The sequence below is a fragment of the Felis catus genome, chromosome A1, assembly GCF_018350175.1.
Source record: "Felis catus isolate Fca126 chromosome A1, F.catus_Fca126_mat1.0, whole genome shotgun sequence".
NCBI lineage: Eukaryota > Metazoa > Chordata > Mammalia > Carnivora > Felidae > Felis > Felis catus.
In genome coordinates this window covers 18,814,035-18,835,278 of record NC_058368.1, presented here as the reverse complement: position 1 = coordinate 18,835,278, position 21,244 = coordinate 18,814,035, and the positions used below count along the sequence as shown (strand labels likewise).

Sequence of the window (21,244 nt, the reverse complement as noted above, 5' to 3'; positions counted from 1 at the left end):
GAAATATGGCTTCACAGCAGAGTCTGTCAAGAAGTATCAGGGAAATTGTGTGTGTGTGTGTGTGTGTGTGTGTGTGTGTGTGTGTGTGTGTTGAGGAGTACATGTGATCACACCTACAAAACAAAAAAGTCTAATGGAGAGTATTTTGTTTTTGTTGCTTTGTGTATGAACATGCACATAGGATTTACTTTGGAGGTGTTCCAGGAGACCTCAGTGGTTGGAGGGAAATCTAATCTTTGGGGACCTGGAGGGAATGTCCAGGGGATGCTGTTACATGGGCATGGTTGGGGGTAATGCTTTGGGAATAAAGACTACCCTGCGGGTGGAGTGGGAGGCTGGCCATGGGGAATCCTTGTCATCATGTCATTGTCAGTTCAGTAGGAGCTTTATGGAGTAGGGTTTAAACCAGAGCACAGGACAGTTTCTTCAGCAGCAGGACTAGCATTCTAGGACCAGTTGTCAGCGTTGTCAGGTAAAGATCCGTAACTGTAACCTGAATGACAGCTGCACTGTTTTTGGCAAAGATAGACCAAAGAAATTTGGACCCAGAACAGCATGCTGCTGCATCTTGGCACACGTTTGACAAGGCACACTTCCTGTGTGAAGCCATCTGCCTCAACATGCCTACCCCCAGCATTTCTTTAATATTTAATATTCAACTTTGCACTTGTTGTTACTAGATTGGCTAATGATGGGGGGGGGCGTGACGATAAAGGTGCAAATGGCAGATTCTGCATCCATCTCATTACTGAGCTCTCCTCCTTCCTTTTAGCAGAAGCAGAACTTGACAAAACTCTTGTATTTTGAAGTAAATTGTTCAGGCAGAAATGATGGGTTACTTTCCACTGAAATCTCAAACCAAGGAAACAAGTCTAGCTTCTTAGAACTGATCTTGGACATCACACTTGATGTCTTGTCTTGTCTTGTCTTGTCTTGTCTTGTCTTGTCTTGTCTTGTCTTTTCTTTTCTTTTCTTTTCTTTTCTTTTCTTTTCTTTTCTTTTCTTTTCTTTTCTTTTCTTTTTTCTTTTCTCCCTCCCCTCCCCTCCCCTCCCCTCCCCTCCCCTCCCCTCCCCTCCCCTCCCCTCCCCTCCTTCCCTCCTTCCCTCCTTCCTAAGAACAGGGGATCTATCTGCTTTCATCCTAAGCTGTTCCAGGAATTGAGTATAGATCGAAAGTTTACAATACAGTATTTTTAACAATCAAGGTAGAAACTCTGAATTACTGGGAAGTGTTTGGTTTGGTATTGTTGTGGTGGGGAGAATGACCTCAGTAGGAGGAATGGCTGGGAGAAAGTGCTGTGAAATGGATGGGGAAGCCAACAACCTAAAGAGAACCTAATTCTCGCAGCAAGGGTTTCTCAGCTGTCCTCCAGAAAAGTGATCAGAGAAAGCATGAGACTGTGTGACTTAAGCTTTACAAAATGTTTGAACTCCCTGCTATTGTTTCTTTGTTTGCTAGTGACTTTGTGAGTTTTAAACTTGGCTGTAAGTTGCACGGCACTAACTTATTTTGGGCAAGAAAGGAAAGGAGACAGGACGCAGATGGAGGCCAGGGTATCTATGGGATTGGCCATAGGTGGTGGGGTTTATGCCCACAGTTGTGTGCTTTTACGGTCAAATCCTGATGGGATAATCAACCATTAAAAATTAAGTTCCCAAGGTTTAGACCTGTGTGTGTGTGTGGGGGGGGGGGTGCCTTTCATGAGAATGGGGGAGGTGTGGTGGGGTGGGAGGGAGTGTTGTGTGTGTGATAAGCCCAGAGCCAGATGCCATCTCAGGCCACCCTCACATCACTGCAGTCCAGCTGTGGTGGGCCATTCTTGGCCCTGGATTCCATGTGCCCCCACCAGGGCACTGACTTAACTAGTGAATAATGTGTTGTAGCTGTATTCATGCTTATGTCAAACGGTCTATGGTTACATTGTAGGGCATTATTTCCTTTAATTTCCCTTTAGCTGTTCAAAACAACCTGAAAGATGTTATGGTCAAGCCCAGACAATGACCTCAAGAAACAAAAATAAACCTTTCAAAAAGCGAGAACTGAATTTGTATGCTGAATGTCGTGAACGAGGGATAAAAGTATGAAAACATACTAGGCTTCACGAAGGGAGAATTTAAAAATTCGTTTTCAAAACAAATGGTCCCTGCCTCAGGATCCTGCCCTCCTGTGACTACGAGAAAATCTGAGATTATGCCATGAGTTCCAAAACAACCAAGTAGCATTCAAGTCATGAGACAGAAGCTAAACAGCTGCTTCGGTGATCATGTTCAGAGACATCAATCCGGTCCTGAAGATGACACTTGTGAGGCTGTTCCCGCACACCAGGCTCCGCACAAGCTGCAGCAGAGCCCTGTTAGAGGGCGGAACCGCGGGCACCTCTCAGGGTGGGGAAGAACCGTGCCAAACAGCACCTCCTGGAGATGCTTTTGTTCATCAACAAAAATTTATGTGCACGGTAAAATACACCCACACCCACTTAAATTTTTGGGTAGGTGAAAAAAATCTCTGCTTTTCAAGCAGGACACAGACTCTCCTTCTCTTCCACCATCTTGTGGGAAGATGGGTTGGCACTTTCCTCCAGGTTCCACATCGTCCTTTTTTCTGATCTTCTTTGCTCTCCTGTACGCTGCATGTAGGATGCAGTGCAGGCTCCTCGGTGACTAAAAGGTGGCTCAGCACCTTCTATTCCAGCCCCCATTCACCCTGTGGTCCTTTTGGAACAGTCACGTGTGTGTATGTATGTAGGTATGTATGTATGCGTAAACAAATCAATAAATAACCCAGCCTAGAAAACTGAAAAAAGAAAATGTTTTGTTCTACAATTGTATGCTACTCTAGCTTAATTTATAGCTACTTTAAGGACTAGAATGGTTATCCAATATATTGGTGTCCGTCTTCATGAATTGTTTAATAGAAATACATTGTGGCTTTAGAAATGGTTGAAATGCAAAACTTAACCTTCTGGGGGTAGGATTGCACTAAAGAATGATTGTTTTAAACTTTGTTCAACCAGTCACAATTCTAAGCTATTACAGTCTTAACTAGGTTGTCAGAATCTGACTACATTACTTTTCTCAGTAATAAAAAACAAATTAATACCAAAGAGACTGCCATTGGAAATGGCCCTGGAGAAATGCTGAAGCGGTCTGTTAGGCTGACGTCCCTGTATGTAGTTAAGTATCTGTGATAGCAGGGATGATAATTTCTAGAGAAACTGATTACCTTTGTTGTAGAATATCAAGAATTTACAGAAAAATTCTCTAATATGCTTCAGACTGGTAGCATCTTTTACAGTTTGGGTACTCTGTGTGGTTTCCAAACATGTTCCCGTTTGGTCTGCATTGTGCCCCTTTGCGTTGTGTGGTGGTGAGGCACCAAGACATCATCTGACTTGTCTGATTGACCTGTGGGAGTAAGTGACCTAAATTGAACCTGAATACAGGACCTGCCCTCTGGGAAGACCCTTAATTCTGAACTCTATTGGCAAATGCATACTTTTTAAAGAAGGTGGAGAAAAGGGCATCCCTGAATATACTAAATACATATCTCATGGTGGAATTCCTAGCTGTGGTTCAAAGTATCCTTGAATGCAGTAGCTTGGAAGAGATACAAAACATTTGTACTGTGTGCAAGATTTCAGTCACAATAGTTGTTATTCACAGTCCCCTTTTGGAGGAAATTCAAAGTGTGATAACACTGAGAACAATGAACACTGAAGTTCCAAAGAGGAGGTTAAGGGACCACCAACTTTGGGCTCAGATGAGAAGTTCTCAGGTTTGAATCATCCCAAGAAATGCTTCATTTATTCATTTTTTTCTTCACTGGTCTCCCTCTAAGTATTTAAGATAGAGCTAACTGTACAGAATTCTCCCTTTGCTTTCTCAGCCCCAAACAAGAAATGAATATTATGTGTAATAAGTGCATTTTCAAAGATAATGCCTTCGTAGAAATGATATTTATAACTACTAAAAGTAGCGGTGAGGTTTTTGTCTTTGGGGATTTATAAACACGGTCTTGTACTTTTCATTCTTGGCTGCAGTGTTGTTCATGTTTCCAAAGAGGACATGAGTTCAAGCTGCAGCATTAGAGTAAAAAGTTCAATGCAAGGAGAACTTTCCAGATGGTAAGGTTTGCTAATTGCTCAAGTGAGGATCCCCAGGTGGTTGGGACACCCCCCCCCCTTTTTTTTTTTTTTTTTTTTTTTGGTCTTTTGTCTTGCCTGACTTTGTCTCTTCTCTCTGGAATAAGAACCTGCCTAGCCCTGTGGCTGAGCTCAAAAACTGTGAAACACAAAGGATACTTAGCAGGCTGTCCTCAGGTCATCTAAATCTGCTTCCAGGACAGACTCTAGTTGGAGCTTCCAGCATCCCCTGAGCCCAGGAATAGTCTTGGCGAAGCACTTGCCCCCGGGGCTGGCCTTCGTCTCGACCTGAGGCCTGACTGAGGTTGCAAATCCTGTGGGTATCACTAACCTGAGTGTGCTTACTTCTGGTGGAGTGTCCGTGACTGTGCAGGGGTGAGCAGGGGTGAGACTTTGCAGGGGCTGTTGTTCACAGCGTGGGCGCTTACACAGGGGAGGAAAGCTGTTTTTACAACTAAGCACAGCGCCATGTTGTCTGGAGAGCCCTGTGTGCAGATGCTGTTTGAGATGTCAGGTGTAGCCTCGTGTTAGGACACAGGATCTGTGCTGGTGGGCAGGTGTGGTTTTAGGGTGGACGCGTTGTGGAAGGCTTTGAAGGCTATGATGTTTGTAGGCCTTTAGGTAACCACAAAAGCTGCATTTCTGAAACATGTGTTTGGGGTTCTTTTGGAGACCCTGCGCTGTTGATGTGGGCACCTGATGGTGCTGAAGGAGCCTCAGTTGTTTGGAAGGAAGGTGCAGAGAGCAGGGCCATTAATCCAGCGAACACACCTACTGTCTCTGTGGTCTGCTTGCTGAATTGGATCCCGATGTCTGCAGGATGCTTGGAAACAGCCCTGGCTTGGCCCCTGCCTCCCATGTCTGGGGGGTTTTGCTTTACCGTGGAGCAAATGGGCCCAAATGATTTTGCTAGTATTAGGTCAACCAGTGATTTTTTAGTAGCTATTTGATTTGGGACAAGAATTTTTGTGAGCTGGCCCCTAAACAAAAAAGTACACGTGCTCAGCAGTCACAAATCGTTGCTGATTAGCCAGAGTATTCGGCAAGCAAGCTAGTTTCAGGATTCTATATAACTAAGAAAACTTTATATTGCACGTGATATATAATTCAGAATATTATATTTTTGCAGTTTCTCTCCATTCTTCTCATAATCTGGATTTGTTACATTTGAGTTCCAAAAAACAAAACAAAACAAAACAAAAAAACCCCAACCCACTTTGACTTCATACTTCTTAATTCTGTTTACTAAGGGTAGCATTTCTTGGTAAATAGATTATGCATTCAGTGGATTCATGTTCGCCTAGATTTTCAGACAGTGAACATATTTAGGGCAAAAAACAATTCTGTATAGTACATTCTATGGATGGGATATTATCCTAGAGATTTTAATCTCAAAGTTTCAGGTGTGCTTGCCTTTGAATTTATATTCAATTCATAGAGTTTTTCATTGGCTCTTGTAAACAGTTGGGGTACATGCCCTGTTTTTGTTTTTGTTGTTGTTGTTTTGTTGGTTTTTAAAGCTGATTTATTTTGAGAGAGAGAGAGAGAGAGAGAGAGAGAGAGAGAGAGAGAGAGAGAGAGTGAGAGTGAGTCCCAGGCAGGCTCTGCACTGTCAGCACAGAGCCCAGTGCAGGTCTTGAACTCACAAACCATGAGATCATGACCTGAGGTGAAACTGAGAGTCGGTTGCTTAACCAAGTGAGCCACTCCGGCTCATACCTTGAATAAACATTCACCTAATATGAGTGGGTTAAAGGGCTCATCACAAAATACTTCAAAATTTACTTTAGTCCTTTAATAACTTTAGAAAACTTGAACATTGATCAAATTGTTACACACCGTGTTTCATTTTGATGCCTAATTTGAGTTACTCATCAGAAGAAGATAAATTCTCAAGTGTTCTTTTGTTTTTGGTTTCTACTTTGTTTTGCCATACTCTGGTAGCCAAGTTCACCAGTAGTTATTCTTCTGGTAGCCAAATACAGAGTTAGTTAATTAATTGCTTGTAAAGCAGTGCATTTGTAGAGCCGCTGAAGATGAGAAAAATGGTATGGCCTATAAAATAGACACAAATTTTCATTAGGAAACAGCAGGAGCACTTCGGCAACAAATGAGTTTCCTCTTAATACTATGCTATGGTGTGGCCTTCTGTGTCTGAGACAGTCCATATTCTGAGCAGTTAATTAAATAGAAGTTTCAGAAAGGATGGGCTCTTTCAGGCCACCAGATGGTCAGGATGGGGTGTTGAAGTTCTCTGCCTGGGACTTGGCAGTGCGCGGTCTTTATGCCTCCCTGGAGGGGGAGGTGAGTGGGTTAAAGGATCGATAGGGATGCCCGCATGCTGCACAGAAACTAAATTAATCCCAGGAGACACAAACTCCACTTTGAAATCCTTAGCTAGCCTTAAAAAAAAAAAAAACCAAAAACCCCACACATTTAAGAGAATTCTAGCTAAATGAAATTTAGTCTCTCTATATCCACCACTGGGACCTAATTAGCCAGAGTTGATGACACTCATTTGAGAGTTGGCATTATTGGCTTTTGTGGCAATGTACTCAGGCCAAAGTGTATGACAGCAGGAGGTAGTTTCTGTTTTCCAGACTTGACTTAAACAGGGGTCTACATTAGCCACTTTTTTTTTTTTTTTTTTTTTAAAGTAAGCTGGGCACGGAGTAGCCCAACACAGGACCCTGAATCACGACCGTGAGATCAAGACCTGAACTGAGATCAAGAGTTGGAAGCTTAACTGGCTGAGCCACACAGGCACCCTGTGTTAGCAACTTTTATGGAAGTTATAGAGAGAGAGTGATTAACATCAATACCCCATGATTTGGAACACAGGGAAAGATGCTTGTACCTAAGGTTTCAACCTCACCTGGAATTTTTGGAGTTTTGTCTTTGGGCTTCCTAGTTTCTGATAGTGTGAAAAGCATGGGGCATTAATGCTGTTGGAAAGACTTTCCTTTTCACGTTCTGAAAATTGAGGGGCTTTGCCCTTTCTTTCATAAAACAGCTTTCTTCGATAATGGGGTTTTCCTGTAGGACACAGCAAGGGGAAGCACTGTGTTGTTTTGATTAGCACCTTCTGAGAAATAAAAGCATGGGATAGTTCTGATATAATCAAAGTAAATTTTCTGCTCTATCCGTGGAGATTTTTTCTTACACCCCGATGAGGTTGTTGGCTGACCTGTTACTCTGAAATACTTAGGCTTTTGGCTAATGTGAGAGCTTATCAAAAGGCAGGCGTCGTCCCGCATTCTCACCAGGGCCATCATCTCAATGGGGTCATTTTCCGCACTGCAGGGCTTCCTCCCTGCCCCTCCTCTCAGGCTGGGGGTGCTTCCCTCTTCCCTCTTGGTTTCCTAAGACCATAGTCCCATTCACTTGTAGCTCACCTTTTCACCAAGTGTTTGGTCCTGCAACATGTTCTTGAAATCCCTCACCTCTTCAGGCCCCTTTTAGGGTTTGTTCTCTGCAAAGTAAACAGTGGTGAGTGAGCGGTGTGTGAGAAGAGATGTAGAGGGGGCGTTGCTGTAACTGTCCTCCTGCATGTAGTCTGTCATCCGTCAGCTGGTCTGTCTCCTTGAACAACCTCAGGGACCCACATATGTTCTGACATGGCTCGTCCAGAAAGCTGACAGAGCACGCTAGTTAATCACATTTTTACATTTAAAATCCTCGCAAGGGGAGAAAACGATTTTTCTGTAAAAGGATTGCAGGCTCAGTTGTGAGGACCTGGAAACCAGCTTGAGGAAGACTGTTAAACAGGAAGTTTGTGATGAATGGTTTTTAATCAAGTTGTAACCATTCACGATCGCTTTCAAATTCCTGTTTATATATCCCTTTGCTTCCTATCAGAAAGAGGCCAGCCTTGATTTCCTCATCTTTGTGTCCAGGGGTGTGCTAAGCACTTCCCATATATGTTATGCTGTTCAGTTCCTAACCATCCTATGTAACAGTCCTGTGTAGTTACTGCTTCACAGATGGCAAGACCGAGGCCTAGTGAGATCAAGGTGCTCCCTCAAGGTGGCCCTGCAGTCAGCTAGACCTTGGCTTCTGCCTGTCCGTGTGCTGAAACTTTTCATGGTGCTCATGAATTCTTACAGTTGTCTTTTTGGTACTGTCTTACATGAGAGCATAATCTCCCATATGCTTTTTTTGTTGTTGGAAGTTCTTTAACGTAGTCATATTTTCCTTCTTTGGAAAGATTTGAGTCAGAGAGAAAGCTGTTTAGAGCTAAGAGTGTATTGATAGCCATTTGTGAATCTATAGCTAAGAATTGGTTTGATTAGGGGAGGGACCCTGCATGCTCTTGATACTTGTTCTATGTTTCTTCTAGGAATAGAGCCCCAGGTGCTTGTGCTTTTTGTAAATGAACTCTTGTATAAGTTTCGTATAAGTTTCTCATCTGGATTTTAATCTTCCTAAATTCTATTTTCTGTAATGGGAAATGGGAGTGTTGGGCCAGATGACCTTCCCAGTGCCTTCTAGTTTGCACATTTCATGAGGCTGCAAGTCTTTTCTTCCCAGCCCTGGGATCACTGGAGAAGCCCAAGTCCTCATTGCAAACTGGGGGGTGAGAGTGTGCTGTGGGGTCATTGATGTTCAGGCAAGAAGGACAGGCTTCTGGAAAATGAGATCAGCCTGAGGAAGAAGAGCTGAACACTGCTGGGGCCTATTGTGTAAGCATGTAGGTTAGCCATTCACCATACATCTTCTATTACAACACTTTGAAAAGTTGAATCTATATGGCGTCTATTGACATCACTTGTAAAAAGAACAATTGGCAAACGGTCACATATTTTCCTTCCGTTTGCAAGCAGAATGGATTATTTTGCAAAGTTGTTTTATTAGCAACTAATGGGAACTCTGTTGAATAGAGATTATTTCTACTTTCTCCTTAGTTTGTTTTCACTCGTAGAAGTGCAGGAAGAGATGGTGTAAAAGAGAGGAAGCAGGAGGAGGGAGTAAAGTCCATGCTGGGAGTCTACAAAACAATTGCATGCATTGACAAAGAGTTCACAGAAATGAGATAAAATGCTTTTGGAAAAATCTAGTTTGTCTAGCATTTTGAAAGAATTTCTAGAATTTCTAGAACAACAAATTCATTTAGTCATGTGTTCCAGTGTCTTAAGTTTGAAGTTCTTTTTGTTTGATTTGGTGACTACTGCTCCCCCCCACCGTGTGGCAAGGTGACGGGCAGGTCTAGGCTGCAGGGGCCCCTGGGGCCTTTCCATTTTCCTTGTGGGTCCCCACAGCCTCCTTACACATGCTTTCCCCAGGGCGATGCTCATACCTGAAATTCACACTTCAGCTGTTATGGTTTCCTGCCATAAAGAGTCACCATTAGAATTAAAGGCAAATCATATTTTGTCAGTCTGTTTTACCCAGTGAGGCAGAAAATTCGTTTTGTACACTAGTATTTGTAAACAATTATTTCTCCTCCCTCAAGATGCGTTCATGTAACCTTAGTCTTGAGTGTGTTCCTTCACAATGTGATTGTTCACAATGGCGGAGCCAAGGAGGTGGTTTTTTAGCTGGCAGCAGTGTTGCATTCAGACTCCTGAAACCTAGTTCTGAGCCCTAGTTGGACAATTAATTTTCTGAGCCTCAGTTTTCCCATGTCTAGAACAAGGCCAGTAATCCCTGCCTTATAGGGATCTTTCAAGTGTGGAATGCGATGATGGATTAAACGCAGTTTGTATATGAAGTAAAATGCAGACAAAGTATGAAGGCCCGGGGTTCGTGAGCAGGATGTACTCAGCCAAAGTTGATGGTTTTCTTTTCTTTTTGGTTATAAAGACAAAGACCCGAGTAGTCTTAGAACTGCCGAGCAGAAAGAAAAATGGAGTGATGGCAAGACCCATGGCTGGAAGGTGGTGATCTCCACGCACACCAGTGGACAGGCTAGATGGAACCAAGCTGGCAGCTCAGGTCAGAAGGCAGGATTCAGAGTGATGAGTGTCCAGGGTACAGAAAAATGGACAGGAAGGAGCCCGGGGCAGGGTAGGGGAGGAGAGGTGCAAACCCAGGGCCAGATCAGAGCATTTCTTCAGCCCAGGTCTGGTAGGCCAAAGAGCTTGCTAGTCTTGACTCTAGGACTAGTTCAACAACCTTGGTTTTCTTTGTTCAGGCTTCTAGTAGACTAGAAGTCTACTGTAATAGAGTAGGGGTCTCCAAATGTTTTTTGTAAAAATCACATATCCTTTCTGATGTCACATTTTTTCATTTGTACTACAGCCATAGATTGTGTATGTTATATAACACATTTTGCCAATATAGATTTAAAAATGAGATAAAAAACTTAAAGCAAATGAAAGGTGTGAAGATTTCTTCTTGTGCGTCAGCGACGCTCCGATTATTGCTTTAAACAGCGGGGCTGGGAGCCTCTTGGGGAGGGACAGTTCCTGTCCTGTGTCCTCAGAGTTTCTAGGGGCCAGCCCCAGAGCCTAGCTTCTGCCAGCCAGAGAGGCAGGGGACCAGCAGGGCTCATTTGTAACCACCCCCCCAAGGAGACACAGGACTGTGGTCTCTTGACTGCGGCCCGGGTAATACCTGCCACTCCTTCCCTTGTCGCACACTGGCTGAGTCCAGAGAGCTGAGAGGCCACAGCTGTGTGTGGTGCCCACACGCGAGGCTCCGTGGCAGCACCTTGAGAAGACTTCAGGATTCTGATACACTTACTGGCAAGGGCAGTAACAGACCAGCTTTGGTATCTGAGTTCCTTTATTATTAACGTCTCTTCACAGCATCTGAGGTACTGTCTGGTGCAGAGAGAAAACATCTTAAGTCTTACCTCAATGCTGGTCTACTTTTCCAGTACCTAACATGTAACACCTTATTAGTGGCAACAGTGCAAGGTAGGATAGTAAATTAGACTGATGGTTATGGTACAGATAAGTGTCTAAAACACAGACATTTTATAGATGCCATTATCCTAATAACAACAACAGTAACATCAGCTAATATTGATTGAGGTAAGCACTTTACATGTGTTCTCTCATTTAATCTCCACAACAGCCCTGTCAATGTAGAGCCTATTAATCCATTTAACAGATACTTGAGTGCCTCTTGGTGATGGAGCTGCGAGGATACATTGTACAAGAAGACAGACCAGGTCCTGAGCTCATGCAGCTTACAGTGTAGTGGGGAGCCACACATGCCCCCAGGGGACCACACATAGCAGAATCATCATTGTGGTGAGTAAGCAAGGTCCTGTGTTAGCAGTAGGATGGGATGGTTCCAGAAGGAAGGGACGTTTGAGCTCAGAGAGAAGTTGGAGGAGGTGGGGGTGGCAGCCTTTGATAGGAAAATGTCAGTGCTCCTGGACAGTGGTTTGGGCATCATTTTCTGTCCCATGTGGCTGTTTAGGTGGACTTGTTCTTGGCCCAGGCCAATCATAAAACACCTAGAGGGCAGACTCTGCCTAATTCCTCCTGTTGTCTTTCATTGCACCTAGCACAAACTAGGTCCCAATAAATGTGGTTTGGCATGAATTGGTATGTGAACAGATGGCCAAAAGATGTGTAAGACATTACACCTTCCCTGTAGTGTGTTTGGGATGTCAGTCAACAAACATTCCTTGGCTTTTTCTTGTGTGCACATCATCTTTGTGTGTGCGTGCGCGTGTGCATGCGTGTACACAGAACTCTTCTAGGGGCTTCAAGATTAGGAAATAAAACCAGACTTCCGCCCTTGCTCTTTAAGGAGCTTGGAATCCATAGAACTCCTGAAATAGAGCACCTGGGACTTGGAGGCAGGCTGAGCAAGCAAGCACATACCTTGTGCAGCTCCTTCTGCCCCCGACGCGACCCGCCCGAATGTCCCGGGTCAGGTCAGGCTTCCCAAGAAGAACGTGCCGCCCTGCTTGGGGGGGCAGGTTGTGGGGAGGGTATGTGAGAGGAAATCCAGCTCAGCATTAATAAAGAGCCCAGGCTGCAGAGAAATACAGCTGCTGGAGAGGAAATTTGCTCATGTGTCCTTGGTTGGGGGGTGAGGGTGGGGGGGTGGGCGGAGTCTAATGGCATAGCAGCTTGTGATTTGGCTAAGTATCTTGCGGTGTATGAGTTTTCTGTCTTCACAACCTGCCTTACTTCTCAGGTAATATTCTGTTTGTAGTCAAAAAACTGAGTATCTCCAAGCACTGACAGTCGAAGAGTTTGCGGGAGAACCACAGTTTCCTCCGGCCATGGCTGTGTCCCGCAGGGGTCTGCAGATATAATACCCTTAATAGCAACACATATTTTTGCAGGATTTACCTATTCACCCCGCCCCCGCTCCCTATCATAGCCCTGCTGGCTGTATGAAAAACAGGAATTTTTGTAACAAGCCCTGCACAGCAAACCTTTTCCTGTTTGGAAAAAAAATTTTTTTTAATTGTTGGCAAAGTTAGAAGACAGCTCTGTTACTCAAAGAGTGACCTGAAATGTCCTCTTAGAAAAATATGGAGCATGATGTTTTGATAAGTAGGGTATTGCTGTGGACCCTCCCCCTACCACCCTTTTGGAGAGGGGGGGTAAGTCTAAGTGGTGAGTTAGTGTATGTCCCACCTGGCTTAGTGAACGCTTTTGAACTTTTTAAAGATTTCATCATTACATATTCTGCAGTCTCATTAAAAATGTCCCCTAATTGCAGTTACAAATGACCTGATCTAATTATGAGTGTTACAGAGCTGCACCACCCTCTCCACCAGCCAGTGCAGACAACCAGGAAGCCATTATCTAGGAGGATCTTCCCCCCTTTATCATTAACTAAATGTGACAGGGACAGGAGTCAAGCTTCCTTTCCTCTAGAGATTTCATCGTGGCTTATCTATGTGTCTATTGTGTTCCAAGAACAAGATAGTCAAGATGGAATATTGTGCAAACACCCAGACTTTCAGCCTATAGAACATGTCGCAGGGTCAGAGCGCTCGGCCCCTTTCCAGGTCCTCCCCAGGGACAGGCCTGCCTCTTTAAGGACAGATTTAGAACCTGCTTTGCTGGTGTTGGTGGGCCCAGGAGATGAGGCTGTGGTTCTTGGAGCATACATAGGTGTGTGTTTAAGACCTTTCCGTGGGGTTTGGAGAATCTTACGGAAATGAAATAGGCCATTAGAAAAATGTAGTACTTGGCCTCTTTTAGGGATTCTTGTGTGTACTTAAAGTCCTCCTCAAAGCTTTTCTTGAGTTGGGGATAGATCAATAGATGGGAAGGAAGAGGAAAGTTTAGGGAACAAAAGAAACCTTCATGCCATCCACTTGGACACCTGCACAGCATCTAGCCTGGAAGGCCCATTCAGAGCCGAATCTGACCTGCCCACGCCGTGTGCCCTGGCAGAAGGGTTTGTCACGTTGCTCCTCTGTTGCAATCTTTGGGTGGAATGTAGTACAGAGGGTCAGAGGGCATTTTGAAATACGGATTTCTCAGCCCTGGCTATCCGGCCTGACTCGACTCGGACTATCCCATCTCCTTTTAGACAGTGAGATTTTTCCCCCGCATGTTTGTAATCTTTTTTTTAATAAGAAAGAACCTGAATTCATGGTTTGTGTTGAAGCCCGGGCCTTGTCTGTGCAAAGGCTTTTTCTGACGCAGCGATTGGCACTCAAGCATCTGCATCCCACGTTGATGGCATGAGGATGTGGGCACTGTGGCTGCATCCCTGGGTGACCACAAATCCAGCCAGGGCCTTTTTGTGGTCAGGGTGAGGGGCCCCAGAGGTCCAGGGGGCTCAGTCTGCTAAGCCTTGTCCCCAGTTGGCAGAGGAAGCCAGGGGAAGCTTGGGAGACATGCACAGGGGCCTGTTCCCAGGGGTCTAGGACATCCAGAATCCTGCTCCTGGACTTGGCCTCAGGGCCCTGATGACAGAGGCTGCTGAATGAGCAGGTAGTGGGAGTCTGCTGTGTGCCTTGTTCTAGATGGGGAACAAAAAGCTACAAGACAAGGGCCCTCCTTTGGAGCCCATTTTTGCTTTTCCGTATGTCCCCAGAGGCTCTCCAGATGCTGGTGATCCCATATGTGTCCATTAGGGGAGTTGGATTGGGGCTTCCTGATTTGCAGCCTGGCTTTGCTGCTTCTGCTGGAGCTTGAGACTCTCTTTGGCCTCCTTCACTGTATATTGGGAGTTGTGGGTTTGTGTTTGCAATCCCTCTGAGCTCCTGCCCACGCCCCAGTGAATAGGAGGCAGGAGGAGGGGAGCAGGGCTCAAAATGGCAATATCCTCGTGCCCTCACAGTTGGGATCTAGGCCCTACTTCTTGGGAACTGCTTGCCATGTGCCAGGCACCACTGAACATTTTATAAACTCTGTCTCCCTCTATTAGCCCTAAATGGGTCTATTATTTATCTCTGTTTTATAGGTAAGGAAACTTAAGGCACCTAGGGGCCAAGCAGTTTCACAAAGTTAAGTTGATTTTCTTTACTAATTGTGTTGGAAATACACATGGCACAGTTTAGTTGTGGAACAACTGTACTGAGCGACTGAAGCCTGGAGCTCTTTGCATTGCCACCCCTCTCCCCCGTGTCTTTTTGGATAGAGCATGACCTCCCTCCGATGCAGTGACCTGGAGTTAGTTGGCACATACCGCTGGTTATTTGTGGGAGGAGGGGTTGGTGAACAGCACTTGGATCTAAATTTTCTCTTTTTCGGCAGTTCAACTTTCTAAAATAAGAAATATGACCCTGTTTGCCTTATATTCACCTATATTAGCCTAATGGACTTGAAAGGTAGAAAGGAATCTAGGTCTTACTGTTTTTCAGGCTTTTAATTCTTGACTAAGAATATATCCTGCTTCACTTCTTTCTTTTCCATAATCACGTGGGCCCAGTAATCTAAAACTTCTCACTTGTGTAAATGGCATATGTTCAATCTGAAGAGAATTGGCAGTAGTTTTAGGGGTGATAGAATGGAAACGGTTTTTGCTATTTACGTAGCATTGTAGCTAAGCAAAAATTTAAGTGGTTTTAAAGTGAGTTCCTGTGATTTCCTGTAAAATACAGCCATGTAAAAGAAGGTGTCTATAATAATGCTTATTTAATTTTGTCCCCTCATTACATTAAGATACAGACACTGGGTTCGTTTTGGTTTGTTTTGAGAGCATGAGCGGGGGAGGGGCAGAAGGAGAGAGAAGAATCTGAAGCAGGCTCCATGCCCAGTTCGGAGCCCAGCATGGAGCTGGACGTGGGTCCTAACGTGGGGCTCGATCTCCTGAACCGTGAGATGGTGACCTGAGCCAAAATCAAGAGTCGGACACTCATCCGATTGAGCCACTCAGGCACTCCTACAGATGCCTGTTTTTAAGATAAGATACTATTTCTCTTGTACTGGTTTGGAGCTCTTTTATAGTGGAGTTCAGAACCCTTCTGATGGTATAGGTTGAAATCTGTACCACAAACTTTAAAAGATGTTTACTTGTCTTCCATTAACATATATCTATACTGAACAGTAAGTACTCCAACGGGAGAAGTACTTATTTCTAACATGATGTTTTGCTTTACAGAATTCAATTCGCCATAATCTGTCCCTACACAGCAAGTTCATTCGTGTGCAGAATGAAGGAACTGGAAAAAGTTCTTGGTGGATGCTCAATCCAGAGGGAGGCAAGAGTGGCAAATCCCCTCGGAGAAGAGCTGCGTCCATGGACAACAACAGTAAATTTGCTAAGAGCCGGGGCCGAGCTGCTAAGAAAAAAGCATCCCTGCAGTCTGGCCAGGAGGGTGCCGGGGACAGCCCAGGATCTCAGTTTTCTAAATGGCCTGCGAGCCCTGGCTCTCACAGCAATGATGACTTTGATAACTGGAGTACATTTCGCCCTCGAACTAGCTCAAATGCTAGTACTATTAGTGGGAGACTTTCTCCCATTATGACCGAACAGGACGATCTTGGAGATGGGGATGTGCATTCTCTGGTGTACCCACCATCTGCTGCAAAGATGGCTTCTACGCTACCCAGTCTGTCTGAGATAAGCAATCCTGAAAATATGGAAAATCTTTTGGATAATCTCAACCTTCTGTCATCACCAACGCCATTAACTGTTTCAACCCAGTCTTCACCTGGCACCATGATGCAGCAGACACCATGCTACTCATTTGCACCTCCAAACACCAGTCTGAATTCACCCAGCCCAAACTACCAAAAATACACATATGGCCAGTCCAGCATGAGCCCTTTGCCCCAGATGCCTATGCAAACACTTCAGGACAACAAATCGAGCTATGGAGGTATGAATCAGTATAACTGTGCACCAGGACTCTTGAAGGAGTTGCTTACTTCTGACTCTCCTCCCCACAATGACATTATGACAGCAGTTGATCCTGGGATCGCCCAACCCAACAGCCGGGTCCTTGGTCAGAATGTGTTGATGGGCCCTAATTCGGTCATGTCAACCTATGGCAGCCAGGCATCTCATAACAAAATGATGAACCCCAGCTCCCACACCCACCCTGGACATACCCAGCCAACATCCGCAGTTAATGGGCGTGCCTTGCCCCATGCGGTCAACACCATGCCCCACACCTCGGGTATGAACCGCTTGGCCCCCGTGAAGACAGCTTTACAAGTGCCTCTGTCCCACACCATGCAGATGAACGCGCTGGGGGCCTACTCCTCGGTGAGCAGCTGCAATGGCTATGGCAGGATGGGCCTTCTCCACCAGGAGAAGCTCCCAAGTGACTTGGATGGCATGTTGATTGAGCGCTTGGACTGCGACATGGAGTCCATCATTCGGAACGATCTTATGGATGGAGATACGTTGGATTTTAACTTTGACAATGTGTTGCCCAACCAAAGCTTCCCGCACAGCGTCAAGACGACGACACATAGCTGGGTGTCAGGCTAAGAGTGAGTTAGTGAACAGGTAAGATCACCCCCGTGTCAAAAGACCTTCTGAAGCCAGGACTTAAAAGAGAGGAACACGGTAACTTGCCACATATCTTCCATGGTTGGGACTTTTCCTGATGTCAGCTGGCTGTTCCTTGCAGAGAGGCATCTTTTATCATTCTTTCTTTGCCCTTTTTTCAGCTTATAATTTTTTTTTCTTTGAGCTTAAGCATAAGGAATTTTCCTCTGCTTTCAAGATTTCTTTTGACAGTTAGATGGCTGCATCTTTTTAGTAACTCTTCAATAAATGAATATGTTTGATACAAGTCAAATGCTGCAGGTTTTTTTTATAAGTGGAATTTTCCCCATTGAAAGATTTCAGAGCTGTTTGAGAAAGCTCTAGCTTCTCCCATCCCCCCCCCCCCCCCAAGTATGTCTGTCACTCTAATACGTTAAATCAAATTGATTTTAATTCGGCTGTATTTTCATTGTGTGTTTTTTCTAGGCTACACTTAAAAGTACTTCAGACTGTCTGACAGCAGGAACTGAGAGAAGCAGTCCAAAGATGTCCTTCACCCCTCCTTTTCGTTTTCTTGATTAAAAAAAAAAAAAAACAAACAAAAAACGAATTTCTTTTTTCCTTTCGTCAGACTTGGCAGCGAAGACACTTTTCCTGTACAGGATGTTTGCCCGATGTTTGCAGGTTATGTGCCGCTGTAGATAAGGACTGTGCCATTGGAAATTTCATTACAATGAAGTGCCAAACTCACTACACCATATAATTGCAGAAAAGACATTCAGATCCTGGTGTGCTTTCAAGTTTTGTACATAAGCAGTAGCGACAGAACTGTATTTGTGTGTGTTTTTGTTGTTGTTGTTGTTGTTGTTGTTGTTGTTTTTTAAAAAATATCCATTTGGTCCAAGGAAAGTTTATACTTTTTGTAATACTGTGAGGGTCTCATGTCTTTGATAAGTTAAACTTTTGTTTGTACCACCTGTGTTCTGCTGAACAGACGAACCACAGAGAACCAAGCTCTCCATCCTGCGCCTCCAAGGGACAGCTTTGGGCCTGTTCACATGGCCACTTCACATGAGAACCAATAGCCTGTTATCAATCTGCTGAATTAATGGACTTGTCAGACACCTTCGGGGGAAAAAATAGATTAAATGCCAGCCTTGTACAGGTCTTTTCTATTTTTTTGTTTGTTTATTTTGTTATTTGCAAATTTGTACAAACATTTAAATGGTTCTAATTTCCAGATAAATGATTTTTGATGTTATCGTTGGGACATTTTTGGAATAGATATTGAACTGTAATGTTTTCTTAAAACTAGAGTCTACTTTGTTACATAGTCTGCTTGTAAATTTGTGGAATCCCAGATATTTGAGGCAGCATCCATAATTTTCATTTTGTATTTCTAACTGGATTAGTACTAATTTTATACGTGTTTAACTGGTTTGTACACTTGGGGATGCTACTTGGTGTTGTTTCTGACTAATCTTAAAATCATTGTAATTAGTACTTGCATACTCCACGTTTCTGGCTCTGTTCTGGCAGGAGAGTGATGGTTAGTTATGGACATTTTGCGTTTCATGTTTAGGAGAACTTAGTAAGCTTTTATGTATGTGTTTTAAAGAAATTCCATCTGCTCCTATTATCCCGTGAACTAAGTGCACGGTGTTTCAGGGCCTCGTGATGTTTGTAGATCAGAAAGGGAGACCCGAGTCTAAAACCATGCTCCTCTCTCAAACTGGGAGTTTGGATCAACTTAACCTTTTGGAGTTGAGCTTCAGCAAATGTTTTCCCTCCTATTTCTGTGCTCTTATTTTGGTCTAGGTGGAGGTTGGTTTGATAGCTCTGCCTTGAAGGATTATGTTAAGACTCACACTTCATTCCTCTCTCCCTTCTGTCCTGCAGATTACTTAGCACACTGTGGAAATTTAGGTGGAAGGAGGAAAATTTAAAATAGGACTTCAGTGATTTGCAGAATGCTTTGTGTCCCTGAGTGCAGATGGCTACCAAATGGACTAGAGCTTGTTTAAAAATTGGGGCAATTAATTTGAAAGCCAACAAACCAGCTGTAGGTTGTATATTTGAATTTATTGTAAAACCTCTTATGGTAAGTTAGAATTGGAGAATTTCCTTAGCCTTTAGCAACCTAAACTACAATGCTGCATCATTATGTTTTAATATTTTGCAATTACCTGTAACTGACAGACTAGGTTAATGGGCTTTGCATCCGTCAGTATTTTCAAGTCTTGTGGAATGCCCTAAGTCAGCACAATAAAAGGAGCAGGTGCACAAAAATGTTCCTCTTGCCTTCTTGAGAAGGCTCTGATTTCTTTCTGTGTACTTAGCCCAGATCACACTTGCTTTGTCTTGCATGTGAATTGCCGATCTGTTGGCTTGGTCTTTCCTACATGTTTAACGAGAACACAAGTGTTCCTGAAAGATTTCCTATAGGAGGCCAGCTCTGTTGTAAGCTTCCCACTGTGACTTCTACTGTCTTGAAAGTTCATTAAACAGCCACCTGTCCAACCATCCTTACTGCTAGCCACTCCAAAATATGTCTGGTTTTGGAAACCCTAGTTCCTCTAAGCAGTGCCTTCTGCATATGTAATAGAACTTGTTGGTGCCAGAGTACTTGGGTTCTCTACTGTGTCCAGCTTCTTTCCTCCTCCTATGCCATCACATGGTGAGCCTCAGAGCCCCTGTTTGTTCATTAAAGAGGCAACTCCAGCAGAAATCACTCTTAAAATCTTATTACATCCTAGAGTAACTTTTAAAAAGATGTTTCTTCCTCCTGAGTCTGTGTAAATACCTCTTTTTTTTTTTTCCTGCAGATTTTTGTGTTGAAATTCTCATGAATCTTGAGTATCTCTCTGGGGTACAGTGAAGTCCAGTGAAAGGCACCTTGTCTATTTTGAAAACAAACATTATGTGACCTCTGGTAATACTTTTTCTGTACGAATACTGACTTTCTTGAGTAATTAGTATATCAGTTATTGTACATGATTGCTTTGTGAAATGTGCAAATGATATCACCTATGCAGCCTTGTTTGATTTATTTCCTCTGGTTTGTACTGTTATTAAAAGCATATTGTATTATAGAGCTATTCTGATATTTTAAATATAAAGTATTGTTTCCGTAATATAGATGTATGGAATATATTTAGGTAATTAGATGTATTACTTGCAAAGTTCCGCTTCGACAAACTGACAAAGTCTAAATTAATTAGCAAATGTTGTATCCCAGTGGGCAGTAAATCAATGGAGCATACTGAGAAGAGGAGAAGGACACTTGAAATGGAAAAAAAAAAGTTTTCCAAAGGTATACAATTTGGACACGTTCAACTGCTGGGTATATGTTACCAACACCTCCCTCCCTCCCCCCAGACTTACTTGAAACTCTCACACTCAGCTCTTACGAGTTCTTAATTTATAACTGACTTTTAAATGAGAAGTTTCTCTTGTGGTTTTGGTCTGGGAGTTAATTGTTCATTAAAAAAAGGCAGTGTGGTTTATGCAAACAAAACAGCCTTGCATTTCTCTTGGCCTCCTCCTTGAGGGTGGTGTGCACGGCCTGGCAGTGTGGCCAGGTGTGGCCACCGGAGTCCTGTCGGGATGCGGTCACATCCCCCCCGCATTTCACTACTCGAGTTCAGTAACAGCACAGATTCCACGTTCCTGTTCCGATACTCTCTGAGAAGTGCCTGATGATGCTGATGTACTTACAGACACAAGAACAATCTTTGCTATTATTGTATAAAGCCATAAATGTACATAAATTCTGTTTCAATGGTTTGGCGTCTTTCTTTCCTAATTGTGCAGAATAAGCTCTTTATTAGTGTTTTGTTGTTGTTTTTTAATGTTTACCTTAAGTTAAGCCTTGTCAGCCACAGTGCCATGGTTTCTTCAAATCTGATATTTCCTTTGGGGGGCGGGGGTGGGTTGGGGAGGAAACAGTCCATCTGAGAGTGAAGTCCCGAGAGTTGAAGAACAAGTAAGATCCCTGATAAGGAACAACTCGGGAGTACCGCATCTTCAGAATGTCTGCGACGACATCCTGTGCAATAATTCCTAGGCATATTAAATCTCATGCCAGACGGACCATGCTAAAGGGAAAAACACTTGAAGGGCAAGTTAGGAGGGCACTGAGCACTAGCGGGTGTGCGGGGAGCAGTGGCTTTCCAGGGCCGTGCGCGTCCCTACCTCACACACCTTGCCGAAGGGGGCGGGAGGATTGTGTCCTCCTTTAAGTGGCCACAGATTGGAGGTTTATATGTTTTACTTTTCTTTTTTTCAGA

The 21,244-nt window shown here is 43.9% G+C and overlaps 1 protein-coding gene across 1 annotated transcript in view; it reads left to right on the top strand.

The window, feature by feature from the left end:
• FOXO1 (forkhead box O1) overlaps positions 1–20,730 on the top strand; it is a 97,622-nt gene extending 76,892 nt beyond the window's left edge. Inside the window, exons 2-3 of the mRNA XM_023251080.2 lie at positions 15,618–16,973; positions 17,442–20,730. Of these exons, the coding sequence (XP_023106848.1) occupies positions 15,618–16,955 (1,338 nt within the window). The 3' untranslated portion in view covers positions 16,956–16,973; positions 17,442–20,730. The remainder of the gene's footprint in view (positions 1–15,617; positions 16,974–17,441) is intronic.
• The last annotated feature ends 514 nt before the right edge of the window (positions 20,731–21,244 follow it).